Source organism: Haliotis cracherodii, unplaced genomic scaffold (assembly GCF_022045235.1).
Source record: "Haliotis cracherodii isolate W230 unplaced genomic scaffold, xgHalCrac1.p SCAF_2, whole genome shotgun sequence".
NCBI lineage: Eukaryota > Metazoa > Mollusca > Gastropoda > Lepetellida > Haliotidae > Haliotis > Haliotis cracherodii.
Window position 1 is genome coordinate 31,983,380 of NW_027266275.1, and position 25,078 is coordinate 32,008,457.

At 39.0% G+C, this 25,078-nt stretch overlaps 1 protein-coding gene across 1 annotated transcript in view; it reads left to right on the forward strand.

Moving 5' to 3' along the window:
- LOC139467993 (rhomboid-related protein 2-like) overlaps nt 1-25,078 on the forward strand; it is a 93,665-nt gene that overhangs the window by 40,191 nt on the left and 28,396 nt on the right. The window contains exon 3 of the mRNA XM_071249624.1: nt 14,202-14,366. Coding sequence (XP_071105725.1) covers nt 14,202-14,366 — 165 coding nt within the window. The remainder of the gene's footprint in view (nt 1-14,201; nt 14,367-25,078) is intronic.

Genomic DNA, 25,078 nt, shown 5'->3' on the forward strand with positions numbered 1-25,078 from the left:
AATATTGTACTTTGCAGCAAATCCTGTAAACTACGAACACTTTTTTTAATATATATAAAATGAGACCCATTCATGAATTGAGCCTTCTTAATACTATATGGAACTTCATCAATATGTTTTTTAGGCTTACAAACCATGTAGTAATGTACTGCTTCTCAAACATCAATTTCCACATCACATCTACCAGTGTTTTGAATGTAGGACAAACAGGTCAGACTCAAGGAAATTCTGTGTTGGGCCATCATAAACTCAACTGTACTGATCGTCATCGGTGGTAGTGATAAGGCTTTTTCGGCCAATTCTGAATTTGATTCGGACTATTTCTTTGAAGTGGAAGCAAGTTCTCTTGTCTGAGTTTGATGTCTCGAGCAAAAATCAATGGGAGGTTTGTTATAGGACCGTCAGTTGTAATCTGCTGAAATTACAATGCAACAGTCGTAATCAAATAAATACAATTTTCTGGCAAATAGACAGTTCGTCAACCAACTTGGAAACTTGGGCATTGCTTTCGTGAGGTGGTGTTTGTTTTGGCAAGAAGATTTAATAAATGACAGCATCACGCTATGGTTTATTGAAAACTTTTCACACATCCCCTGCAGGAATTGTAATAAACAAATCAAGATGGGAAATACCAATTTTAATCTTCACCATAATCTTTCTTTTTTTGTGACATTTAGATTTGTGCTGAGATTATTGATTGTGTTAAGTGCAGTTCCATATTTTCTTACAAAATCAATATATTTTAGATCCATAACTGTTTTCTTCTTGTCAATATTTTATTGCTTAATGTATCACATGCTGAAATGGAAATGTGCTTACAAATTTAAGTCACAAATTTCCAAGCAATGTGTCAGTTTGAAAGGCAAGTCGTGATATGAAGGGATTTTTGTGCTCTTGCCAAAGTTATTGCTGTTTTCAGACGAGAGTTTTATGACACAGAGGAATACATTTCGTGCAACAATGTTATCAGATAAACTGTTTCAATGAAAAATCGATGAATAGAACATTAACACATCAGAAGTTGTGGAGTTGATGTCGTAGTTTTGAAAATTGTAATCTTACGCAATGAGCACAAACAGAAGGACATGTGCCTTTGGAAGACAGGTTTTATCCCGAAGGACTTATAAAGCTCAACATTCTGGTTTCTCTATATAACCATGTTCATCGACATTAGAATTGTTTGCAGACTCCACCTTTCCACTAAATCTGAAAAGTGGAGAAAAATATAATGTGTAAAAGCACTTTTTAGCTCACCTGACAGAAAGCCAAGTTAGCTCATGTCACAGCATGTTGTCCTTTGAGTGGTTGTCTGTCCGTCAATAACTTTTACATTTTGACGTCTCCTCTGAAAATACAAGGCCTGCGGAAATGATTTTTTGTTGTTGGAAAATCCCAGCTGTAGTGTCTCTGAAATGTCATTTTGACTTCCAGCCAGATTTGACCCCTTTGTTTCTTCATTATTCAGGTGAGCTACTGTCTCATGGCTCTATGTTTGTTATCCTGCTGGATGTCAATATAAATGTTCATCAGTAAATAGATTATGCATGCAATAGTTTAACAACTAGTTAATTGCTTAAAGTGCCAGTCAATAGATTAATGAGCGAGTCAATAGGTGAAACAGTACGAGGAGCTTAACTAACACTCACACACATGGCAGTATATTTGGATAACTCCAGATACCGTAATGTGATTTGTAGTTTAGTTATTTATTTAGTGTGGCTAAAGAGTCACAGAAAAATGCTGTTATCGTGAGAGGCCCCCAAGTCAAAAACAATTTTCAAGGAGACATTTTAGAATTGGTCCAGGAACCCATTAGAGAACGCTTTTGTTGAACCACATTGACCATTTAAACAATACAATATGTAGAAACTAATAAAGAATTTCATGAGAAGAAATGTAGTTACTGAAACCATGTAAAATGACTTAATTCTAAAATAATCCAACTTGCAATAAAAATTTGTATCCTATGGGTTTGGCAATTAGGGGACAACAATTTTGTTATTGAAAGGGGCTCTCTTGCAGTTACAGGTACTTAATGGTTCAGAACTCTGCTTAGGGTACCGTTTGCAATTCTGCCACTTAGTTTTCAAATTATGCACATTAAAACTATGAATAGATCATGATGGGACTTAAGGGCGGCCGGGTAGCCTAGTGGTTAAAGCGTTCGCTTGTCACGCTGAAAGACCCTGTTTCGATTCTAGACATGGGTACAATGTGTGTAGCCCATTTCTGTTGTCCCCCACCCTGATATTGCTGGAATATTGCTAAAAGTGGCGTAAAACCATTCTCACTCACTCACTCTGGTGCTTCTAACTGAAGTCTCTCATTGAATGAAACAGGCAGCATGTGTGTATGTAACTGGAATGTATGACAGGCTTGAAGCCACACAATCGCCACATTCATAACGTTTGTAAGGATGAACAGTGCCGCCAGAAACTGATAAATTTTGTTCATCATAATTAGTTTCTTGTTGCGAAACATAATATAGATGTTACCAGAGTTACAATAGTGACAGGGCGGTAGGGTAGCCTAGTGGTTAAAGCGTTCACTCGTCACTCCGAGGACCCGGGTTCGTTCCCGACATGGGTACGATGAGTGAAGCCCATTTCTGGTGTCCCCCGCCGTGATATTGCTGTAATATTGCTAAAAACGGTGTAAAATCAAACACACTCACTCACTCACTACAATGGCGACCCCTGTGGGTTCTGGGTTGAAAAAGGCCCCAAGCAACCTTTGCTGGTTGTAAAGAGGCGTCCAAATGGATCAGGTGGTCAGGCTTGGTGACTTGGTTGATAGCGTGTCCTCAAACCCTGACAATATCAATCACTAGATTGCTTGGTCCAGGCTCGATTATTTACAGGCTGCTGGAATATTGCTGAGTGCAGGGTTATACAACAAACTGAGAAAATATCTACAATGAACACTGATGTCGCTTTAACAGATGGTCTTTTTATTTTTATGCTTAGTGCATAAAAATATGAAACATTGCAAGATGTATGCCCACTTCTCACACTGCATACAACATGGTGCTTTCTATGAGCGGTGAGTCCTACTTTAGCTGCAAGGAGCTGGCGGATTCATTCAGACAGGCTCTTCAAATCTGTGAAAATGAGTCCAAACCTTGCAGTATGTTGATTGTCTTTTATTGACCAGACGAAAGGTGTCAGACTTCTTTCCAATCCTAACACGATTTATGTCTTCGTTCCGAATCTACATGACAATAAAATACAAATATTATTAACTGAGATATTTTACTTATGGCGCCACAATGAAGCTGGTGTTTATTATATGATGCCAGATTTAAGATTAAGTCATGTTTGTAACAAAATATGTTCCAGCCTGAAGTCCTATTTTAGCTAAATATAATGAGCAAACGGTAAAATGCTTTAAATTTGATATGCAGTTTTGAAATGTATATATATGAACAATTTGATTTACAGCCTTGTTGTTCCAGTAGCAATAGCAATGTCATCTAGACCAGACTCAATCTTTGTGTCTGTGTCGCGATTATGTCACTTATGTTGTGGATGGCATTGTGTGGCTAGAGTGTTGCAGCATTAATGCTTTCAAATAATTGATATGTGCATATGGCAGATATCGCATGAAGTTCAGAGATTCCCTGTGGAGATCCTGGGTTGGAATACGTGGCTTAGTGACTTGGTTGCGTGTCGTCTTACCCTGATATTGGAAAATTTGCTGACGAAATGTATCACTGGTTTGGCTGGTCCAGAGGTGTTCATGTCGTCATAGAGCTGGAATATTGCTGAGTGTGGTGGTATGAGTGAGTAAATGAGCTTTCAGCAATATCCCAGCAATATCGTGATGGTGGACACCAGAAATGGGCTTCACACATTGTACCCAGGAAATTGAACCCGGTTCTACAATGTGACGAGCAAACACCTTAACCACTAGGCTACCCCACTGCCCCTAATATGAAATTGGCATGACCCCATTGCCCCGCACCGACAAAATTGAAAGAAAGGAACTTTGATGGTGTAACTCCTTCAGGCACCCTATTCTTTCATATTACTATAGTTAATCTGTGAGTGAGTGAGTGAGTGAGTGAGTATGGTTTTATGCCGCTTTTAGCAATACCCTATTCTTTCATATTCCTATAGTTAATCTCTCATGGCATGACAGTTAACTATAGTAATATGAAAGTGAGTGAGTGAGTATGGTTTTACACCCCTTTTAGCGATATTCCAGCAATATCACGGCAGGGGACACCACAAATGGGCTACACACATTGTACCATGTGGGGAATTGAACCTGGGTCTTTGGCGTGATGAGCGAACGCTTTAACTGCTGGCCTACCCCACCGCCCCTAATATGAAAGAATAGGGTGTCATGGCATGACAGATTACTATAGTAACATAAAAGAATCAGGTGTCATGGCATGACAGATTACTACAGTTATAAAAAAGAATCAAGTGTCATGGCATGACAGATTACTACAGTTATAAAAAAGAATCAGGTATCATGGCATGACAGATTACTACAGTTATAAAAAAGAATCAGGTGTCATGGCATGACAGATTACTATAGTAACATAAAAGAATAAGGTGTCATGGCATGACAGATTAGTACAGTTATAAAAAAGAATCAGGTGTCATGGCATGACAGATTACTACAGTTATAAAAAAGAATCAGGTGTCATGGCATGACAGATTACTACAGTTATAAAAAAGAATCAGGTGTCATGGCATGACAGATTACTACAGTTATAAAAAAGAATCAGGTGTCATGGCATGACAGATTACTATAGTTATAAGAAAGAATAGGGTGGTCCTTAACCTTTTTGAGGGGTATATTATAAAAAGAAGCCTCATGACGACTACCAAGTAAGTTGAATCAGTGTATCAAATCTCCACTTCTGATGCCGAGGAGCCATTCCCAGAGACTAATGTGATTGACTTATCAGTTTCTGCTGGGTGGTTCGTGTTCCATCTACTTCAAACCGTTGTCTAGAAGTCTACAAAGCTGGAGGTTGTGTGACCAAAACTATCAAATGTGTCTTCGGTTCCTGCTTGTAAGACAACTACAAATTAGGCAGAGTCTCATCACAGTGTCATTTTATGTTGCCGATGAATGGACAATGTCTTTGCTTGATACACTGAACACAATGAGATGTCAAAGCAGTTCTAAGTGCCATGAATAACACATTGTTTCTCTCACAACCTCATTGATGTGTCCGTCTGCTCTTCTTGTTTGGAGCAGACGTCACAAGTGTCCGATGAAGGAGCTAGTACATTTACAGCAGGCACTTCTCGTCTTCCATGAATCTGTGGATTGAGACACTCAGTGATGTGGAGTGACCATGACAGGGTCACAACACAAGATGGTAGTGGAGGGGAGGAAGCATGACAAGGTCAGAATAATAGATGGTGTGACTACTCATCGATTCTGAAACTGACAAATATGGCCTGACAGGTTGAGGAGAGGACCAGACATAGGTCTGAGATCACAGATCACAGATTACAGATCACACATTGCATCCTGACGTATCTGTGTACTGGGTAATTATTATACATGTAGATTAAACCCAGCTCCTAATACTCTCAACAGTATAGAAAGCAATCAGACAGTAGGGCCAGACCGACTTAATTACATATATTTAAATTAAGTTACTTATTCTTGAAAATTTAATTACAAATTTCAATTTTAATCACTTTATATTTTAATTTACATAGCTTTCTATAATTAATTGTTAGAAAATGTAATTACTTGTTTTACAACTTGAATTATTTATTTTACATTTTCATTTTTTATTTTTTTTACTGATATGAAAACAAGTAATTCAGTGACTTGATTTGATACTACATGGTGCATTAATATTAATTACTTTCCTGTGTACAGGGATGTATCTACCAAAAGACCTTAAAAGATGGTACTTGTTGTTACCCTGTCTGGCGCTTGGCATTAAGGGGATAAAACCAGGACTGGTCGGCTCAGAGTCAGTATACTGTGTCTGAGTGGGGTATTCATGTTAAACTGCGGCATCTCAGTGTGCTAGCACTATAAATCAGCATCAGTCCAGACTAGTACAAGCAGCCACACACACACACACACACGTGCATGCACGTCGCTATATAAGTGCAATAATCTTGGACATGACGTTAAACCTCATTTCACCTCACCTCATGTAATTTTCTTAAAACTCATTGTTTCTGAAAACTAAACAACATAGCTTATTGTTGTATATTGGTATTTTATCAGTGAAATACAAGTCACCTTTCAGAACCATAATATTAGTTAAAACTATAATAACATGACTTGACAAATATGTAATTCCAGTTTGGGAATTTTTACTGACATTTCTGACACTGGGTCCAAATATGGGCCCTGAACAGGTCTAGATAAATATCTGGTGGATGGTAAAACATGACAGGCAGATCTCTGTAACAAGTAATTAGACCGGTCTGGCCTGAAGATAGCATATTAAAAGCAAAGATATGTGGGTGGATATTATTGTTTTTCAACATCTTGTTATTTATAGTATGTTATAGACATGAAGCTTAGGTCACAAGCATTAGTCAGTGAGAGACTCCCTCAATGCAATGGTAACTGGATGGCATTGTTGGTTAAGGTGACAGATTTAAAGGGTCAGAAATGAAGCAGTATACAAAAAAAATGTGTGAGTATTATCCAGTGTTCAGTAAAAAATGGAAATTTGTAAATATATGTCTTTATTGAAAATGTAAAACAAAATTCAAATAGAAAAATATAGAACCAAGATGTTCGATGAGCGGCCATTTTGAAATGCCAGGACAAGTTCCTGGTTGCAGAATATCTAGTTGTATGAAGGAGCAGAATTTGCTCAAACATCAATAAAACTTGAGACTGTGGAATTTCCAGCAGCTTCAACCTTTGGTGTCTACATTTCACAACTTTTGAGGTACAATCGAGCATGATCTTTCTACAAAGATTTCAAAGAACATCATACGATTCTTGTACAAAAGTTGTTTGATCAGGGTTACAACATTCAAGGCCTTAAAGGGTAAGTAAACTGAAAAAAAAATTGCGATTTTGTTGCGAATATCAATTTTCCTAGACACATTTTAGTCAATTTCCACTAGAAAAAAATTCATCATATTTGTATAAAATATTTAAATATCCTTGCAATTGAAAGTACATGTATACATTGTTGAAGGTATGACACTTCACCTTTGAAAAATTAAAATAACAATTAACAATCTGTAACTAGCATTTTATTACAAACATCCTATTGGGTTCCATGAACAGTGATTTCCAAGGGATAGCTGGTCAAGGGATAATCCCTATCATGTTTGTTAAGCTTAGGGGTCATATCAAACACTGTCTGGGACTGGCGGATTCTTGAAGCACGTAGACAGCGATTTGTGACCCGACAATACACAATAGATACGTTTTTTCCATCACATCTCAAATTTACATTATTTATAGGCCAACTAAGAGTGAAACAACATTTTGATAATCATTAGCTGAAAGAAACTGAAAGAAATTGTCTCTTCTCCACCTCATGAGCAGGGGCGGCCGGGTACCTTAAGGGCTAAAGCATTCGCTCGTCACGCCAAAGACCCGGGTTCCATTCCCGACATGGGTACAATGTGTGAAGCCCATTTCTGGTGTCCCCCGCCAGCATATTGCTGGAATGTTGCTTAGAGCGGCGTAAAACCATACTCACTCACTCACTCTAAAGAACAAGGCATAGGTTTTGAAACTTCTTGGGTATCATCAACATAACTAGATTGTGGTTGCAGTATTTTCCTGCTCAACCAACAGAATTCAATCAATTTGTACAGATTTAGGTGCCATCCCTCGAGATGATTTGTTGGTGTCGACCCACTGCTCAGTGACATGTTATTGTCCTTCGTGACAAAGTCATCTTTGGTGTTAATAGTGGTTGGGCCTCCTCTTTGGGAACATTTCCAATGAATGGAAGAATGACGTCCTGTTTTAATCATGAACTTGTATCCGCCGAGAACCAAATGCCGACCCTTCCTAGAATTAGGAATAAACTTAAATCAAGCTGTGCATTTTCCACTGTGGAATACTGTTTCTTGTCTGCTATTCCTTTTATAAATGATTAATATGTTCACTCACTCATTGATATATATTTGAAAGGTTTTCACTCAGTACGGTGTATGTGAATATAGTTCATCGATTAGTTGTGTTATGTGTGAGATGCCCCACTTAATCCCCTATTGTCTAACTAATCACCATGATGGGTGAATCTGTATCCATAACAACAGGTGCTGGGCAAGAAGGAAGACCCCAAATAAACCACCATTCAGACTGGGCTTCAGCCCATTTGAGGAAATTGAACAGCGTTTCAAACACTGTGAGTGAGTGAGTTGGGTTTAATGCCGCTTTTAACAGTATTCCAGTTATATCGCTGCGTGTCAGCTTAATGTGGGAGGAAAGCCCAAAGTGATGTAAGTCTCAGACGTTTACCACTTCGGTGAAACCCACGAGCACGGGTATGGTACTGACAAACCTAGAAACATAATCGGGGCGAACCGAGATTCAAACCCACAATCATAGGTTTCTGGCGTGCCCAAGGGATGCAACTCTGAACATTGAACCTGTTTTTACCCCAGTAAGGTAAATCCCTCTGAGGGTTGGAATGTTTTGTTCGGGGGACGATTTCGTGTGTCGTTTTTCGTGGTCTGTTTTACGCTATTATTTTTTTCCAAATTTAATTTTGGTCAAGCATGTGTGATCGAGTATAAAAGTAGTAAAATCTGCCAAGTTGCTGTGTTGTGTTTACTTGCTCTTTAATAAAGCTTTTGAAAGTGTTATGGCAGACGCATTGAGGACATTTCCAAATAAGACGCATCAGTGACAAAAATTATGTTTGATGCAATTCCCTATTTTGACTTGTACCATATGTTCCCAGTTGTTGTTTTTTTCAGGTGAACAATTGGCTTGCATTTGCATGTGTTTGTGATAGGTTCCATCCGTGGGGCAGGATACGCTTACCTTATAATGAGCTAATGCTTACTCGGAATCGTATGACAGACTCTGCTTATATTGTTTGTTTGTTTGTTTGTTTGTTGTTCAACACTGCACTCAACAATATTCCAGCTTTATGACAGTGTCCTGTAAATAATCAAGTCTTGACCAGACAATCCAGTGATTGACATCATGAGCATCAATCTATGCATTTGGAATACGATGACATGCATCAACCAACTCAGCCAGCCTGACCATCCCAATCCCGTTAGTTGCCTCTTACCACAAGCATGGGTTGCTGAAGACCAACACTATCCCGGATCTTCACAGGGAAATATATTGACACATGATGATTTTTTCATAACGATATTGTACATTGTGTCTACTTTTGCCATTACGCAGTTCAAGAACATTTGATGAAGTGTATAGATCAGAGAGCCACCTTCAAGCCTGTATATATTGATCTTCTCACCTTACTTTATGACACCCTTGGCATTTGTAGGAGAGACCCAATCTAGGTTATTCCACTTGAGCATAAAAACCTTTCCAAGACATGGTATCCACCTCTTCTTTCCATTATCACTATCAGCTAACATGATTTTATGTCAATAAACAGAAAATGTATTGAGTGACCTGATACAAGTTTGATCCACAAGGAGATTACATGGAGGAACACAACGTGTATATACCAGAGTGTGACACACTGTAACCACTTGTACTTTCCAATATCACTCAGCTTACATGAATATAGATAAATCAATATAAAGAAGCTTACTTGAGTGACTTTGGTACAAGTCTGTCATATGGTCACTCACTCACTCACTCACTCACTCACTCACTCACTCACTCACTCACTCACTCACTCACTCACACACCCACCCATCCACTCACTCACTCACTCCCACCCACCCACCCACCCACTCACTCACTCACTCACTCACTCACTCACTCACTCACTCACTCACTCACACCCACCCACTCACTCACTCACTCACACCCAAGCACACACACACACACACACACACACTCACTCACTCACTCACACCCACCCACCCACACACACACACACACCTACCCACTCACTCACTCACTCTATACAATATGTTTTGACCAGCCAGCACCCGACCTATGACTTCTGACAATATGTTGTGCAATTGGCTGTATCATACTCTGATCCACCAATCAGATGTACAGTGTGACTGAAGCCAGAACAAGGAAACAAACAAAACACTGCCGTCAGTTGGATTGGTCATATGGAAATGTTTCCACTTTTCAAAGCTATATTTTGTACTTGTGAATATTTAATCAACACTGACTAATATCTTCTAGGTTTAAAGGCTGTCGGCAGACAACTGAAGATGATTTTTCTTTGTCCACTGATCTCACGTAATGAGGCAGGCATTGATTTTTGACACCTATGTAAATCTTGTTTTTGCAATAAACTATTACCCGAACACAGAATGTATAAAATCACTCAGCCAGTATGATGCACAACATGGGAACACAAATATCAGGCTTGGATGTCCATAACCAGTTTGTAATTTTTGAAAACCACTACGAGAAAATGAAATGAAAATGATTTAAACTATTTCTTTTTGCCTGATTTTTCTGTCACTGATGACAGTGTCTGTCACTTTCATTTTTCTCAGTTTTGATAGAAGGATATATGCTGTATAAGCCATTTATGCTGGCCAAAGATTTTTTTTTCCAAGTATTGATCATTGAAAGCTAGAATAAAGTTAATTTAGTAAGAGCCACCACGACAGTAAACATAACAGTGAGATTGAAGTTTAACATTTTTAGAAAAGTTCCAATGTCTTTTTTAGATTGCTTTTTTAAGTTTAATGAAGAGTCATGAGAGGTAAAAGGTTTCAGCATTTCTGTAATATAGTTTCGAGGTGGGAACGTTGAGGCTCACAATAGATACTTAGTTGAAGCGTTTTCGCGCTTCTTTGAACATCTCTTAAGACCCAGGTGTAAAAGATACACAAAAGAAAACTTTTGTATATGTGTTCCCAGAATGTTATCTTTCACACTACCTTGTTTCCTTATGGTATTTCTTGACAAATTACTTAAGGATATTTCAAATGTTTGATTTATACTAATGTTTTCTTTCATTTTTTGTACACAAACTAAAGTGCCATGGTGCCATAGGTCACCTCGTACAGGTTTGTATGCACTACGTTCTTCCTTCACCCGTGAATATCGTATTTGACGTAATACGCGCCCCGCTCTAATAAACGCCCACGGCAACATTTGCTAATACATTGGCTAGTGAACAATCCCAATTAGCACCCCTTCCAATTGATCAATGTACACAAGACTTATTTATTCACGTATAATACGCACTTGTGTGTCATATGCACCCTTAATTATGGGCAATTAAATTCTGGAAAAAATATATCTGTCGTACATTAACATTTCAGGCTGTCAGAATGAACCACGAAATTTATCTTTCAACTCTGTTTTTTTTCACCAAAATAATATTGTAATATGAGCCCCCCTATTCCTAATTTTGAGAACGCCCTGGGCACTTATTATGTCGAATACGGTAGATGCAGCCGCTTTGCGAGGTCGCTATTTTTAACCAACGAATCAAATCACTGCGTTGTTCCAGTGAGAAGGAAGCCTGGGATTGCTCTGACCAATGAGTGTTGGATTACATCTAACACAGGGCAATATGTCTCGTGCACCATGTGCCACAATTTTGGGATTGTCTACAGCATTTGGTTTTCAAAAGATGGGGATCCGGACCCCCTGTACCCTCCCTCTGGATCCGCCTCTGGATCTGCCTATGGCTGTGTGTATTACACGGATGAAGGAAGAACATGGTGTATATGTAAGAGTGAATATTATCCTACCCTATTTTTTATCCCAGGGATCAAATTCTCTAGTGTCAGGATGATTCTCCCTAGTGAATTTGAATCCATACCAGTGTGTTTAATCCTATCCTATACTATACTCTTAGAGTAAAACTTCTCCCGGGATAATATTTAGGTAGGATATAATCCTTGCTTACATATACACACCTATGAAGTAGAAGTATTGACAATGAATAGGGCAGAGGTACCTGCTGAGTCTTCTGAGACGTCATCTTTATCACTAATTGGTTAATGATGTCATTCTAACAATAATTTGACTGTGCTGTTCTCCATATTCTTCCACATTTTCTTACAGTGAGTGAGTGAGTGAGTAGTGTTTAGTGCCACTTTGAACAGTATTATCACAGCATATCAGCTTAATGTGGGAGGAAAGCCAGAAGTAATGCAGGTCTCAGATGTTTACCATTTAGCAGAAACCCACAAGCACGGGTATGGTGCTGGCAAACCTAGAAACATTATCAGGGGAACTCTGATTCGAACCTACGATCACAGCCAAGAAAACTAGGCCCGCTGTACCCACTTACCACCCCCCCCCCCTTCCACACACACACACACACACACACACTAATTATCTTCAAAAAAAGACTGTGTAATATATAGATTTACTACTCCCAACACAGAATTACAGATTATCTGTCTGTCATGAAAATATCTGTGAAAAAATGTGCAAGTGTGAAAAAAATGTCCTACCAAGGCTCTCTTGGGTCACATCATCAGTGATACATTGTAAGATATTCTCTACAGTAAATAGCATAAGAATCTGTTATGAGCCCCAGGAGATAAAACATGGGGGATTCAAGTCTGGTGTTTGCTGTTTCCTTAGATGCAAGGAGTCGTTTAGTTGAGAAGTTAGCTTATATATATTGATCATGTCCCGGCATCAGTTTCAGACTTAGCACTGAAATCCCAGATGACACGTATAATACAAGGTTGATGATGCAACCCTAATTCATCCATAGACGATGTTACTCTATTATTGATGTTTAAGAGAACTCACCCAACCAGTATATCATATATATGAATTAAAGGGACACTTCACTTGGGCCAATTGGCAGGCCTAGCAAATTTGATCAAATCATATTTTGTTTGTCTATCTCATTTGTTATGGTGCATATCGATCCAGTTATTGATGAATGCCCAAATTAGATAAAGAAAAGTCACAAATTACAATATCTAGACCAAAACCGAAAGCCTGTTGCCCCTTTAACCATGATTTGTACAGTGCAATGTACGTATGTACAAGGCGATTCAGTATGTAAAAGAGTGTTGCATTTAATACCCAAGTCATGAATGAAGTGACTTGGCTGACGGCGTAATTAACATGTTGGGTGTCTGATCTCCGTCTCTTCCCCCATTTATGCTTTTCATCGGCTCGACTGATGGGTTCGAAAGTAGACAATCACGTACTGCCTAGGGCCAACGACCTTATGCGCCCTTGTTCCTTGTCTGTATTCACGGTATTTAACTTTTTCCAAGGTATTTTTAAAATAAAGACCATTAATCTAACTTTTCAATTGAAAAAGAAAGGTTGCAGTGTGAATTAAATTGCGCTGGGCACACAAGTGAATTACTGCACCATATTCACACTTTACTATAGAGGCGACTATGCTTGTCGAAAGATGCGACTAACGGAATCAGGTGGTCAGGCTCGCTAACTTGGATGATGCCTGTCATCGTATCCCATTCTCTACATTAACAGTCGGTCATAAAAGTACATTCATTGTTTTTAATTTTTACAATCATTTTATCCTCATATTGATAAAATTGTTTTTGTGCTGATGTTTTTGCAGATGGATAAAAACGTGCCCAATTAACCTTCAATGTCGTGTCATTCATATAATAATCAAAGCATGTGACAAATTTTCATTCACGTGAGAAACTAAACTTACTAGAAAAGTTAAAAGTTTTTTGAACAAACATGGATTTTATTGAAAGTAATTCGTACTAGGTGACCTCAGTTACGTCTTATTGGATCATGATACCAAGTTGGATCCTAGATTGGTTAAGCATCGATAACACTGGCCTTTGAATGTTAAGTGTTCCTTTTTCTATGTTGAATAATCTGTGTTTCCTCACAGTGCTACCAAACAAATGCATCCCATTTTAAGCTGATCCTTTTTTTCTTAAGTATATCTTAAAAACAATGAAATGACTGATAGCAGGGTCCTCACTTCTTGTCCTGAGTTCTTAATATATCCTCAAGGCCATAAGATGGAGAGAGTGGTCTCCCTTTGAGAAACTTGCAACATGGCTGCTCATTGAACATGAATAAAGAAGATAAATATTTCAGTATGGGCCTTCAGTATTTGTTTCGCAACTTGCATTTTTATTGATGTAATATATGTCCTATTGGACATGATGTTGATTTGTTGCCCTTTGTTTTAGTATGACCGGGGTCATCATGGGGAAATCGATGTGGAGGATTTCCGTCGTCTCCTCCAACATCCACAGATACAAGCAGAGATGGACAGGCACACACTGGAAGTGTTGGAGGTCAAGGCCACCGACCCAACACGCAAGATGATCAGTTACCAGGAGTTTGTCAACATTGTAAGTATATAGCAGGAACAGTTGCCAGGAATTGTCAACATTGTGAATATATAGTAGGAACAGTTGTCAGGAATTGTCGACATTGTAAGTATATAGCAGGAACAGTTGCCAGGAATTGTCAATATTGAGAATATATAGCAGGACAGTTACCAGGAATTGTCAACAATGTAACTTTATAGCAGGAACAGCTGTCAGGAATTGTCAACACTGTAAGTATATAGAGAAAGTTCCCATGAATTGTCAACATTGTATGTTTATGGCAGGAACGGTTGCTAGGAATTGTCAACATTGTAAGTATATAGCAGGAACAGCTTCCAGGAATTGTCAACACTGTAAGTATATAGAAGGAACAACTTCCAGGAATTGTCAACACTGTAAGTATATAGAGAAAGTTGCCAGGAATTGTCAACATTGTATGTTTATGGCAGAAACAGTTGCCAGCAATTGTCAACATTGTGTGTTTATGGTAGGAACAGTTGCCAGGCATTGTCAACATTGTGTGTTTATGGCAGGAACAGTTGCCAGGAATTGTCAACATTGTGTGTTTATGGCAGGAACAGCATATTTTGTGAACACCAGGCGGCATCACTATATGACTGTTAGTTTTGAAAGGAGGTTGGTAAATTTGTTCTCTTGAGGCTTGTTTCTTTGAGTTGTTTTATTACTCTACTTGAAATGTTAATGCAGCTTAGTTGTATCTGATCTTCTGATATTCATGTTTGCGTACTCTTGTTTACCCTTTAAAAATGACTTAAGGCTTCAATTCCAGGAGAAATCAGGTGAGCTACAGCATATGTAGCCCTATGTGTATCTTGTGACAAAGACATGACCATGACTTGCCCCAAGGACTTCACAATTTAGAAATTTCAATTTCAATTTCTTTATTCAGTATAAAGGCCACAGGCCCATGTACAAATAAATATTGACATATAGAATATACATATTGGTGCAACATTAAACAAGTATTACAAATGGGATGAACGTAATGCAATAGCCTCTTTATTATATTCACAGCATTGATGTAAATCAGTTAGCTTGCCTGAGCTTATATGCTTAAATAACTGAGATTTACAATATATATTTGGAATGTGTTTCTGTCTGATATCATCATATAATGAACATGATAGCATAAAATGTAATTCAGTTTCAATGATTTTCTTACAAAAAGGACAAAATCTAAAATTAAAATCAATATTACTTTTTCTTCCAATATTCCCCATGATATTTAATTCTCCAATTCTTAATAGTGATAACATTCTTTTTAGTTCTTTACAAGTGATTTTTAAAATATACGGTTCAATAACAAATGCTGTTTTGAGTGACAAATAAAATTCTAAATGTTAATAATCATTAACTTGTGAATGCCATGTTTGTATATAACTGCTAGAAATGTAGCAGTGTTAAGAATTCACAAAAATTCCACCTGGACAACCAAATATAATATATTGCAAACCCGGTTTAAAAAGTTTCCATTCCAGGGTTTTGTTACATTAGACTGAACAATAATAGCTCAAGTCGATAACACTAAGTTTCATGATGTGATCTTCATCAATCTATGTGGAATTATTATTGCAACTTTTCTGTGACGTATTAATATCAGGTCATTATTTGAATGCCACTCATGATAGTTGATATATTTACATTATTAACTAAATCTACAAAAAATATAATCAGCCAGACCATCAGACATGCATATTTAAAAAAAGGTCCATCATTGACAAAAACAGCCTATCTTGGACAATCAGGCTTCATATAGTACCAACTGGGCCATTGAAAGCCAACTGCCAACTTGCCAGCATGCCTATTTGTCAAGTTGCCTGCTTGCCTACATTCCTACTTAACTACTTGCCTATCTGCCTACTTGCCTGCATACCATGTCAGGGCTACTTGCCTACTTGCTCGCCTACATCTGACCTGACTGTAATAATAGGCTGTTGCACTCAACTTGCATTCAATCATCAATTTATTTTATTTCTTTCAAGACCATATACATAAATACGCTTAAATAAAAGTATGAATCTAAAAGCTTTTTCATAATTTGTACATAAAACAATTATTGATATCCTGTGTGCAAATAGCTAGCTTCAGACACAAAACTCATTGCATTAAAAGGGTAGACATTTGTAGTACACATTGCAATCACTTGATCCTCGTTAGTCGTACAGGGGACCCATTCTACTTGGGAATCCCAACGGGGGTTAACCAACTAAAATGACAGATAGTTCCCCGAAATAGAAGTCCCAGAGACTCATGAACCTGCAGGAAGCAGATGATGCAGATAGGGCAGACGCCAGTTCGAGCCATGTCGTTTTCATTTTGTTAGCCCTCCTGGTCAAAGGCTGAACATTATTGTGACATGTGAACATTATTTTGACATGTCTTCCCAAATCCCTAAATCATAGGGAGTGAGTGAGTGAGTTGGGTTTAACGCCACTTTTAACAGTATTCCAGTTATATCGCGGCATGTCAGCTTAATGTGGGAGGAAAGCCTGAAGTGATGCAGGTCTCCACAGTTTACCACTTCGGTGAAACCCACGAGCATGGGTATAATTGGGGCGAACCGGGATTCGAACCCACAATCATTGGTTTCTGGCATGCCCAACGAGTGCAACTCTGTACAGCGAATCACGGCGCCTTAGACGACTGGGGCACCCGTGCCCTCTCATAGGGAGTGAAACTTTGCATAATTGATGTAGCCAAACATGTCCCTAACAGGGGTTAAAACTCTTCCAACCTGAAATTCTAAATGATTGTATTATGGAGTTACATATTGGCTGGACTAACGAGTCAATGCATGGTCCAATCAAAATCGCGCAACAAAATTGAAATCTGGTTCGTAAACTGTTGTGCAGATCTCGGTCGATTGCAGGATTTGCAAAGCATGTGCATTGCCAACTCGTGTAAACACATATTTTTCAAACCTTTTCATGTTTTTAATCAAGGTGCTCGCATGATTTGATGCACTTCGCAATGTAAGACCTGTTTTATCACAATATAGATCTTTATTATAGATCAGATCGTCTTGACTGGGCACCATTTTGTTTCAAACAAATTCAAGTGATGGAATCGGATTGGTCCATAGGAGAGGCTTTGAAGGGACATAACTCATAATAGCCACTGGTGCCCAGGATCAATACGATCGAGCCCAGGAATTCCAGCCTAGTTCGGCAAGGGTGGAAAATGGACTTTTAAATTCAGTTAACTCTCTTGCCTCTGGAAGATGAGGAGTAACATGCTAGATCAAGTTCTGACATGTTTGCAGCCATTAGGCGTGCATTGGTGGATCCAGGATTTCAGAATTTTGGGGAATTGTACAACCCAAGCCCCTGATAGAGAGGTTTCAGGCTGACGTTTCTAAATTTCTGTGAGGAAGAGTGTGTGTGTGTTTATGTGGGAGGGGAGTGGGGGCTGGGGTGGAGGGGTGGGGATGGATGTTAGGTTGGTGGAATTACAGAATATTAGGTGTGGAAGGGGTATACCCTCTGTATGCCCTCTTGAAGTGTCAGTGGTCATGTCCTATAGTAAACTTAGTGAGGGTTGTGTGTCTGTCTGTGGTTGTGTCTGACTGTGTTTGTGTGTCTGGCTGTGATTGTGTCTGACTGTAGTAGTGTGTCTGGCTGTGGTTGTGTGTCTGTGGTAGTGTGTGTGACTGTGGTTGTGTGTCTTGCTGTGGTTGTGTGTGTGACTGTGGTTGTGTGTCTGTGGTAGTGTGTGACTGTGGTTGTGTGTCTTGCTGTGGTTGTGTGTGTGACTGTGGTTGTGTGTGTGTGGTAGTGTGTGACTGTGGTTGTGTGTCTTGCTGTGGTTGTGTGTGTGACTGTGGTTGTGTGTCTTGCTGTGGTTGTGTGTGTGACTGTGGTTGTGTGTCTTGCTGTGGTTGTGTGTGTGACTGTGGTTGTGTGTCTGTGGTAGTGTGTGACTGTGGTTGTGTGTCTTGCTGTGGTTGTGTGTGTGACTGTGGTTGTGTGTCTTGCTGTGGTTGTGTGTGTGACTGTGGTTGTGTGTGTGTGGTAGTGTGTGACTGTGGTTGTGTGTCTTGCTGTGGTTGTGTGTGTGACTGTGGTTGTGTGTCTTGCTGTGGTTGTGTGTGTGACTGTGGTTGTGTGTCTGTGGTAGTGTGTGACTGTGGTTGTGTGTCTTGCTGTGGTTGTGTGTGTGACTGTGGTTGTGTGTCTTGCTGTGGTTGTGTGTGTGACTGTGGTTGTGTGTCTGTGGTAGTGTGTGACTGTGGTTGTGTGTCTTGCTGTGGTTGTGTGTGTGACTGTGGTTGTGTGTCTTGCTGTGGTTGTGTGTGTGACTGTGGTGTGTGTGACTGTGGTTGTGTGTGTGTCTGTGGTTGTGTGTCTTGCTGTGGTTGTGTGTCTGGCTGTGGTTGTGTGTCTTGCTGTGGTTGTGTGTGTGACTGTGGTGTGTGTGACTGTGGTTGTGTGTGTGTCTGTGGTTGTGTGTCTTGCTGTGGTTGTGTGACTGACTGTGGTTTTATGTTTCGCTGCGGATGTGTGTCTGACTGAATGTGTGTCTAACTGGATGTGTATCTGACTGGTAGTGTATCTGACTTTTGTTGTGTATCTGACTGTGGATGTTTGTCTGACTGTATCATGTCTCCTCATGGAGATTATAACAAGTATTACAAGTTCAGCACAATTCCTACAGGAATTATGGTTTGATAATTGCAGAATTTCTGCCGGTATTCAGAAGCATTTCATGTGTTATATTGAGAAAACCTATGATGTGTTTTTGTGTGTGTTTGTGTGTGCATGTATACGGTGAATGCATGTGCATGTGTGTGGTGTGCGCATTTGCATGTGCATGTGTGTGGTGTGTGCATGTGCATGTGCATGTGTAGAGGGGAGGGAGGGTAGGATGGTAGGGCATGTACATGGAGTCAGTCTGATTCTCTCGACTGTCTCAATCAATTTTTCTTCCAAAATGATATAGAAATGTCTGGGTGAAAACCAATTTCATCACAATCAGACCTCTTACTCCGATACGATTCCCCTCTGTGTGAAGAACGGGCGACACATCCATAGGTCACGTAAGGTGAACCCGGAGTCAACTTTGACCGAGCAATCAATATGAAGGAAGTGTGGGCTCTTGGGACAATCAGCCTTGCTTCAGAAATTTCGATCATATAAAAAAAGCCAACAAATATAGAAAATATAGTGTTACATATTTCACCATTTTTCCAAAGCAAGTATCCAAATGTTAAGCTACATACTGCCAGTTTCATCAGTTTGTTCAGTTAATGAAATGAATAAGGAGACTGGGTGTCATATTTTCAACTCTAGTCAGAACGCCACGACCTTTAGAGATACTGGTCGTGACATTTGCCAGCACTGATCTGGTGGACCAGAGTACTTGTTGAACCATTGTGAATCCTTCTGTTCCCCGGGTTTAAGGAACTGAGAATACTGCATGAAGCAGTCATATAATCTCTACCCTTCCACCCAGTACACCTGTGATTGGTATTGTCATGTTGAAACACCTGTGCTTACCATGGAGTACCTGTCACAAATGATGACAATATTTAAGCTAAGGTGATGAGTCTGTGTGTGTGTCTGTGTGTGTGTGATTGTGCAGTTGCCTGTTTTATAGTGCTAGCCCACTAAGATACCATGCCACAGTTTAGCATGGATACCCCACTCAGACACAATATATTGACTTCGAGACCTTGTTTGGACCACTAAATCCTCTTAATGCCAAGCTACCCTTGAAGATCTGAGTTAGAATAGGTCTTCAGCGACCCATGCTTGCTGTAAAAGACGACTATGCATGTCGTAAGTAGGCGACTAACGGCATTGCTGACTTGGTTGATGCATGTCATTGTATCCCAATTGTGTGGATTGATGCTCATGATGTCAATCACCGGATTGTCTGGTCCAGACTCAATTATTTACAGACCCTTGTCATATAGCTGGAATATTGTTGAATGCGGCGTTAAACAACAAACAAACAAACAAACAAGACATGATGTCTAGCTACAGGCAGTATAACAAGTACCATCTTTTAACATCGATTGGAATGACAGGGCCAAGATTGAACCACTAACCTGCTCCCTGGGCAGATGCTCTATCCCTGCTACACCACAGAGGCGATCACAATATTTAAGATCGATGAATTTAATTAATGCTGTACAACGGAGTGATATTCTTTCCAATGTTATCTGTAACTCACTGGTATGTATATATTTGTATATCAAATTAAGAGAAATACGATCTATCTGAGATTTTAGCAAAATAATAGTTTTCCTTAATACTCAATGAATACTCATGAAAACTAGTGTATTTTTGTCTCCAGTTTGGAGCACGGATCTGAATTGTTTGCCTGAGTTGTTGATATTCTGAATAAAGGAATTGAAATCAATAAAGATCATGAAAAAGAAAAAAAACTTTCTTCTGGGCTTGGACTCGACATATAAAGCTTTACTGCCAGTCATATTTTTCTATAAATTAGTCCAAGTTTCAGCTGGGAATCCTGAAATTCAATATTTTATTAATTTCTGTCACTCAGTACACAGATTTTATCCATTTCTTGCAAAAACTCCTTCCTGAAGAGGGATCACGACAATAACACCCGGCAGCAAATTGCATGAATTTCCTTGCTAAGGAAATCGACAACATGAAAGCGACTTAAACCGTTTCCATCCTTGCACCCCCTCACTTATCCTCGAACATGACAGAAATTAAAACAAATGATAAAAAGTCATTTTCTCGGATTATCTTATTGTGGTTTGGTGCAAACTAATTGAACAGCCGAGTTGTTGCTACGTGTGGTCCGAGTTTAAGTGCTCAGCCAATCTCGTCCTACTTCCCGAGGCTTGATGATGTCTTTCTCGGATAAAGTCTACATGGATTTGTTCCCTGGAATTCGAAAGCCGCAATCAGTTTTGAGTGCCCCCTTCAGATACAGTGGTGTGATGGCTTTTCTCATATCAGCTCAGCCCACAGACGTTTGAATTACGCTCCATTAAGAAATGAACACTTGCGCAATTGCTCACCAAGTGGCGTTAGATATCTACCCAGTGTAAAATTGGATAAACTGCGACAGCTCGTCAAACTAGACGCATTTATCAACACATAACACATATTGTCATTCATTTGTAAATAATTGATAACGGAAAAGGCACCTTGACATATTGAAAGAAAGCCCCTGGATTCATTGTCAGGACAAAAGGACGGAGACTGTTATCCAGCTGATGGTTAATGTGTCGTGCAGCTGATAGCTAATTTGTCATGCATGACCTGGCGACAGTCTTAACAGTATTGGTAACACCTGAATGACTCTCACAGTGAACCCACTTTGTCACCTGTTGTGTAAACAGTCACAGACGGAAAGTAGGCCAGGGGATGAATTATATATGTCTGATCAGCTTCTAAACACTACTTACAATGTGATGCAGGCTGTTCAGTGGCCCTTGATAGTACAACTTTACAATTCATAAGTGATGGAATTTGCAAACAGTGCAGTAAGGGCTGGGACGGGTAACTCGAGTACTCGGGTCCGGTGGGTACTGAGTAGGACCCAGGTACCCACAGGGCTACCCGGACCCGTGGTTAGTCACGTGATTATATATATTTTTTAATGGCAAAAATTATCTAGAACTCTATGGTTACACTATAAGTGACAACTATTAACATTTCTGTCTTCTGACTTTATATGTTTGCATAAAGATAAACCTTCAGTCAACTTTAGTGTTTGCATGACCAGGTCGGTTTATATGTGTATCTAAATACATTGTGACAGGAGTACAGTCAAACATTTCCCAATCGGATATTTTGTACCCATCTCTTGAGACCTACAGCGGGTACCCGGGTAGGGTCAGGTAGTAGGGGGTGTGTACCCGGGTAGTAAATTTGGACTCGTCCCATTCCTAAGTGCAGTCTCTTTATAAGGGCCTGTCATTACTAACCAATGGAAAATGAGTTTAGCCAAAAAATGAAAACAATGCTATTGAATCTGTCCTGTAGTGTCTGTCCATTTTATGACCCTCCAAGGTCAGTTATTACTGAACATATGGATAATGTTTAGAGAACAATCAACAAGCTTTGAGGAATTAAGGATTAGGTGAGGTGAGACGAAATGAATTTAATGTCATGTCCAAGATTATTGCACTTATATAGCGATGTGTGTGTGTGTGCATGTGTGTGTGTGTTGTGTGTTGTGTGTGTGTGGCTGCTTGTACTAGTCCGGACTGATGCTGATTTATAGTGCTAGCCCACTGAGATACCATGCTGCAGTTTAAAATGAATACCACACTCAGACACAATATCTGATTCCGAGCTGACCAGTCCTTGTTTTAGCCCCTTAATGCCGAGCGCCAGACAGGGTAACAACAAGTACCATCTTTTAACGTCTTTTGGTATAACGCGGTCGGGGATCAAACCCCAGCCCTTGCACTCTCCAGGCGGAGGCTCTACCACTAGACCACGGAGGCGGTTGAATTACAGATCATCTGTCCTGACTGAATGAATGGTGTTAATCCCAAGCCTTTACTTACAGCATTCAGATAATCCATAATTCCAGTTTCAAGTAGGCTGTTTTATATATTACTCATTGACATTTTAAGAGAGAAAATAATATGAAATGTTAAACCTACTGACAAACTTCACTGAAGGCAGCCTATTGTTCAGATGACGTAATGTACCGTATTCGACGTAATAAGTGCCCAGGGCGCTCTCAAAACTAGAAATAGGGGGCTCTTATTAGATTATTATTTTGGTGAAAGTTGAAAGATAAATTTCATGGTTTATGCTGACAGCCTGAAATGTTTATGTATGACAGATATATTTTTTCAGAATTTAATTGCCCATAATTAAGGGTGCATGTAACACACAAGTGCGTATTATACATGAATAAATAAGTCTTGTGTACTTTGATCAATCGGAAGGGGTGCTAATTGGGATTGTTCACTAGCCAATATATTAGCAAAAGTTGCCGTGGCTGCTTATTAGAGCGGGGCGCTTATTACATCGAATATGGTAATCAATTTGTGACGACATAAACAATGGATGACCACATATCATGTTTTGCTGCTCGAGCGTTGAGCATGTCCCGTAGTGATGTTGATTTCAGAGCTACACAAATGTCATCATCATCATCATCATCATCATCATCATCATCATCATTCTACTGTCCTCTTGGGTAGTATTAACATTTACATCATTTTATTCTGTACGCCCCAATCTCTCGGATAGTAATGATGAAAATACCACTTAAAAGCTGGATAGATTTTGAATTTGATTGTTTGATTGTTTGCCAGCCATTCAATACTTTTCAAAGTATATCCTCAAGATATGTAGATCACCCTGAATTTGACAGATACATCTATTTCAATTTTCGAGAACAAATATCCATTCCTTCCCTTCCTGGTCAAATGATAGATTACGTTACCGTCAGAAATGAAAGATAATATTTATTATCCCCAGTTTGACAAATTTCAAACATATGTGTTAGATTTCAGTGCAGATGTAAGTTTGACAGGAGTAATTCTGGTTGGACATTGAACCTTGATCTCTGTGTAGGAAAACACTGCAGTAATGTGCCATTGGTCCTCAATCAACGGATAATTGGGAAGGTTGCGTGTCACTGAGGAGGGGTCGGTTTACTGTTTCTAAGGGCAGTATAATTTGCAAGACGATGAATGTTTGCAGTAGGATCGGTTTAGTCAGAAGCATGTTATGTGAAGATGAGCAAGATGTTTTCTGTAGTGGGTTTTACTAATGGTGAAATATTCATATAAGTTCTGGAATAATGGAACCCTAAATTATTTCAGTTTTGAAAGTAACAATCATCGGTGACTTTTAAAATGTTTTATGTTTTTCAAATAAATGAAACTGTTTGTGTAACTTGTTATTTTATCGGAAGATTTTTGCATGACAGTTTCATCCATTTCATTATTTTTTTAACATGATGGTAGTTTGGCAATAAATGTATGTAAGGAAATCTGGATACGAGAGTAAATTTTCTATCAATCTGAATTTCTGTTGTCTCCTGCTGTGACATTGCGGGAATAGTGATAAAAACAGCATACTCACTCACTCACTCACTCACTCACTCACTCACTCACTCACTGTAGTACTTATTTTACAAAATGTCATCATTCTTCCACACAATCCTATAGGTACATGCCGAGAAGAGAACAGATTGTATAGGTAATCAGGATTTCTCATTTTGAGCTGTATTTTGGGGTTTTACAAAGAGAACCAGATATATTCAACTGCATCAATTGTTTTTATATCCTGTTGATCAGGTGATTGTGAAATGAAGTTTTCAGGATCAATTATCAAAAAAGGAAAAAACAAAACTAAATGTTGCAGGTTGATTTAAAATTAATTTCTTTAAATTATTTCTTGAAATAAAAGTGTTCACAAAAAAAAAATGAAATTTTAACAAAAATAATCTTTTAACACTTTTAGGTTCATTAATTTTACATTTGTAAAACTTAGACATCTGATCTTTAAATAAGAAAATAATTTACTCTGGCCTTATAATAGAATATTCATAAACCATTCCGACATTACTGTGTTACTACATACACAAAGGGTTAACAATGTACATTACCAGCTTGTTTGGTTGCATCTATGTGTGATTTGTCTTAATATGTACATCTTTAAACTAAAGCCCAGCAAGGTCAGAACGACATCAGTCCCGCACAATATCAACACTGAGCTTGTAAAGACCTTGCAAGACTGAGGAAGACAATAGCTTGAGCT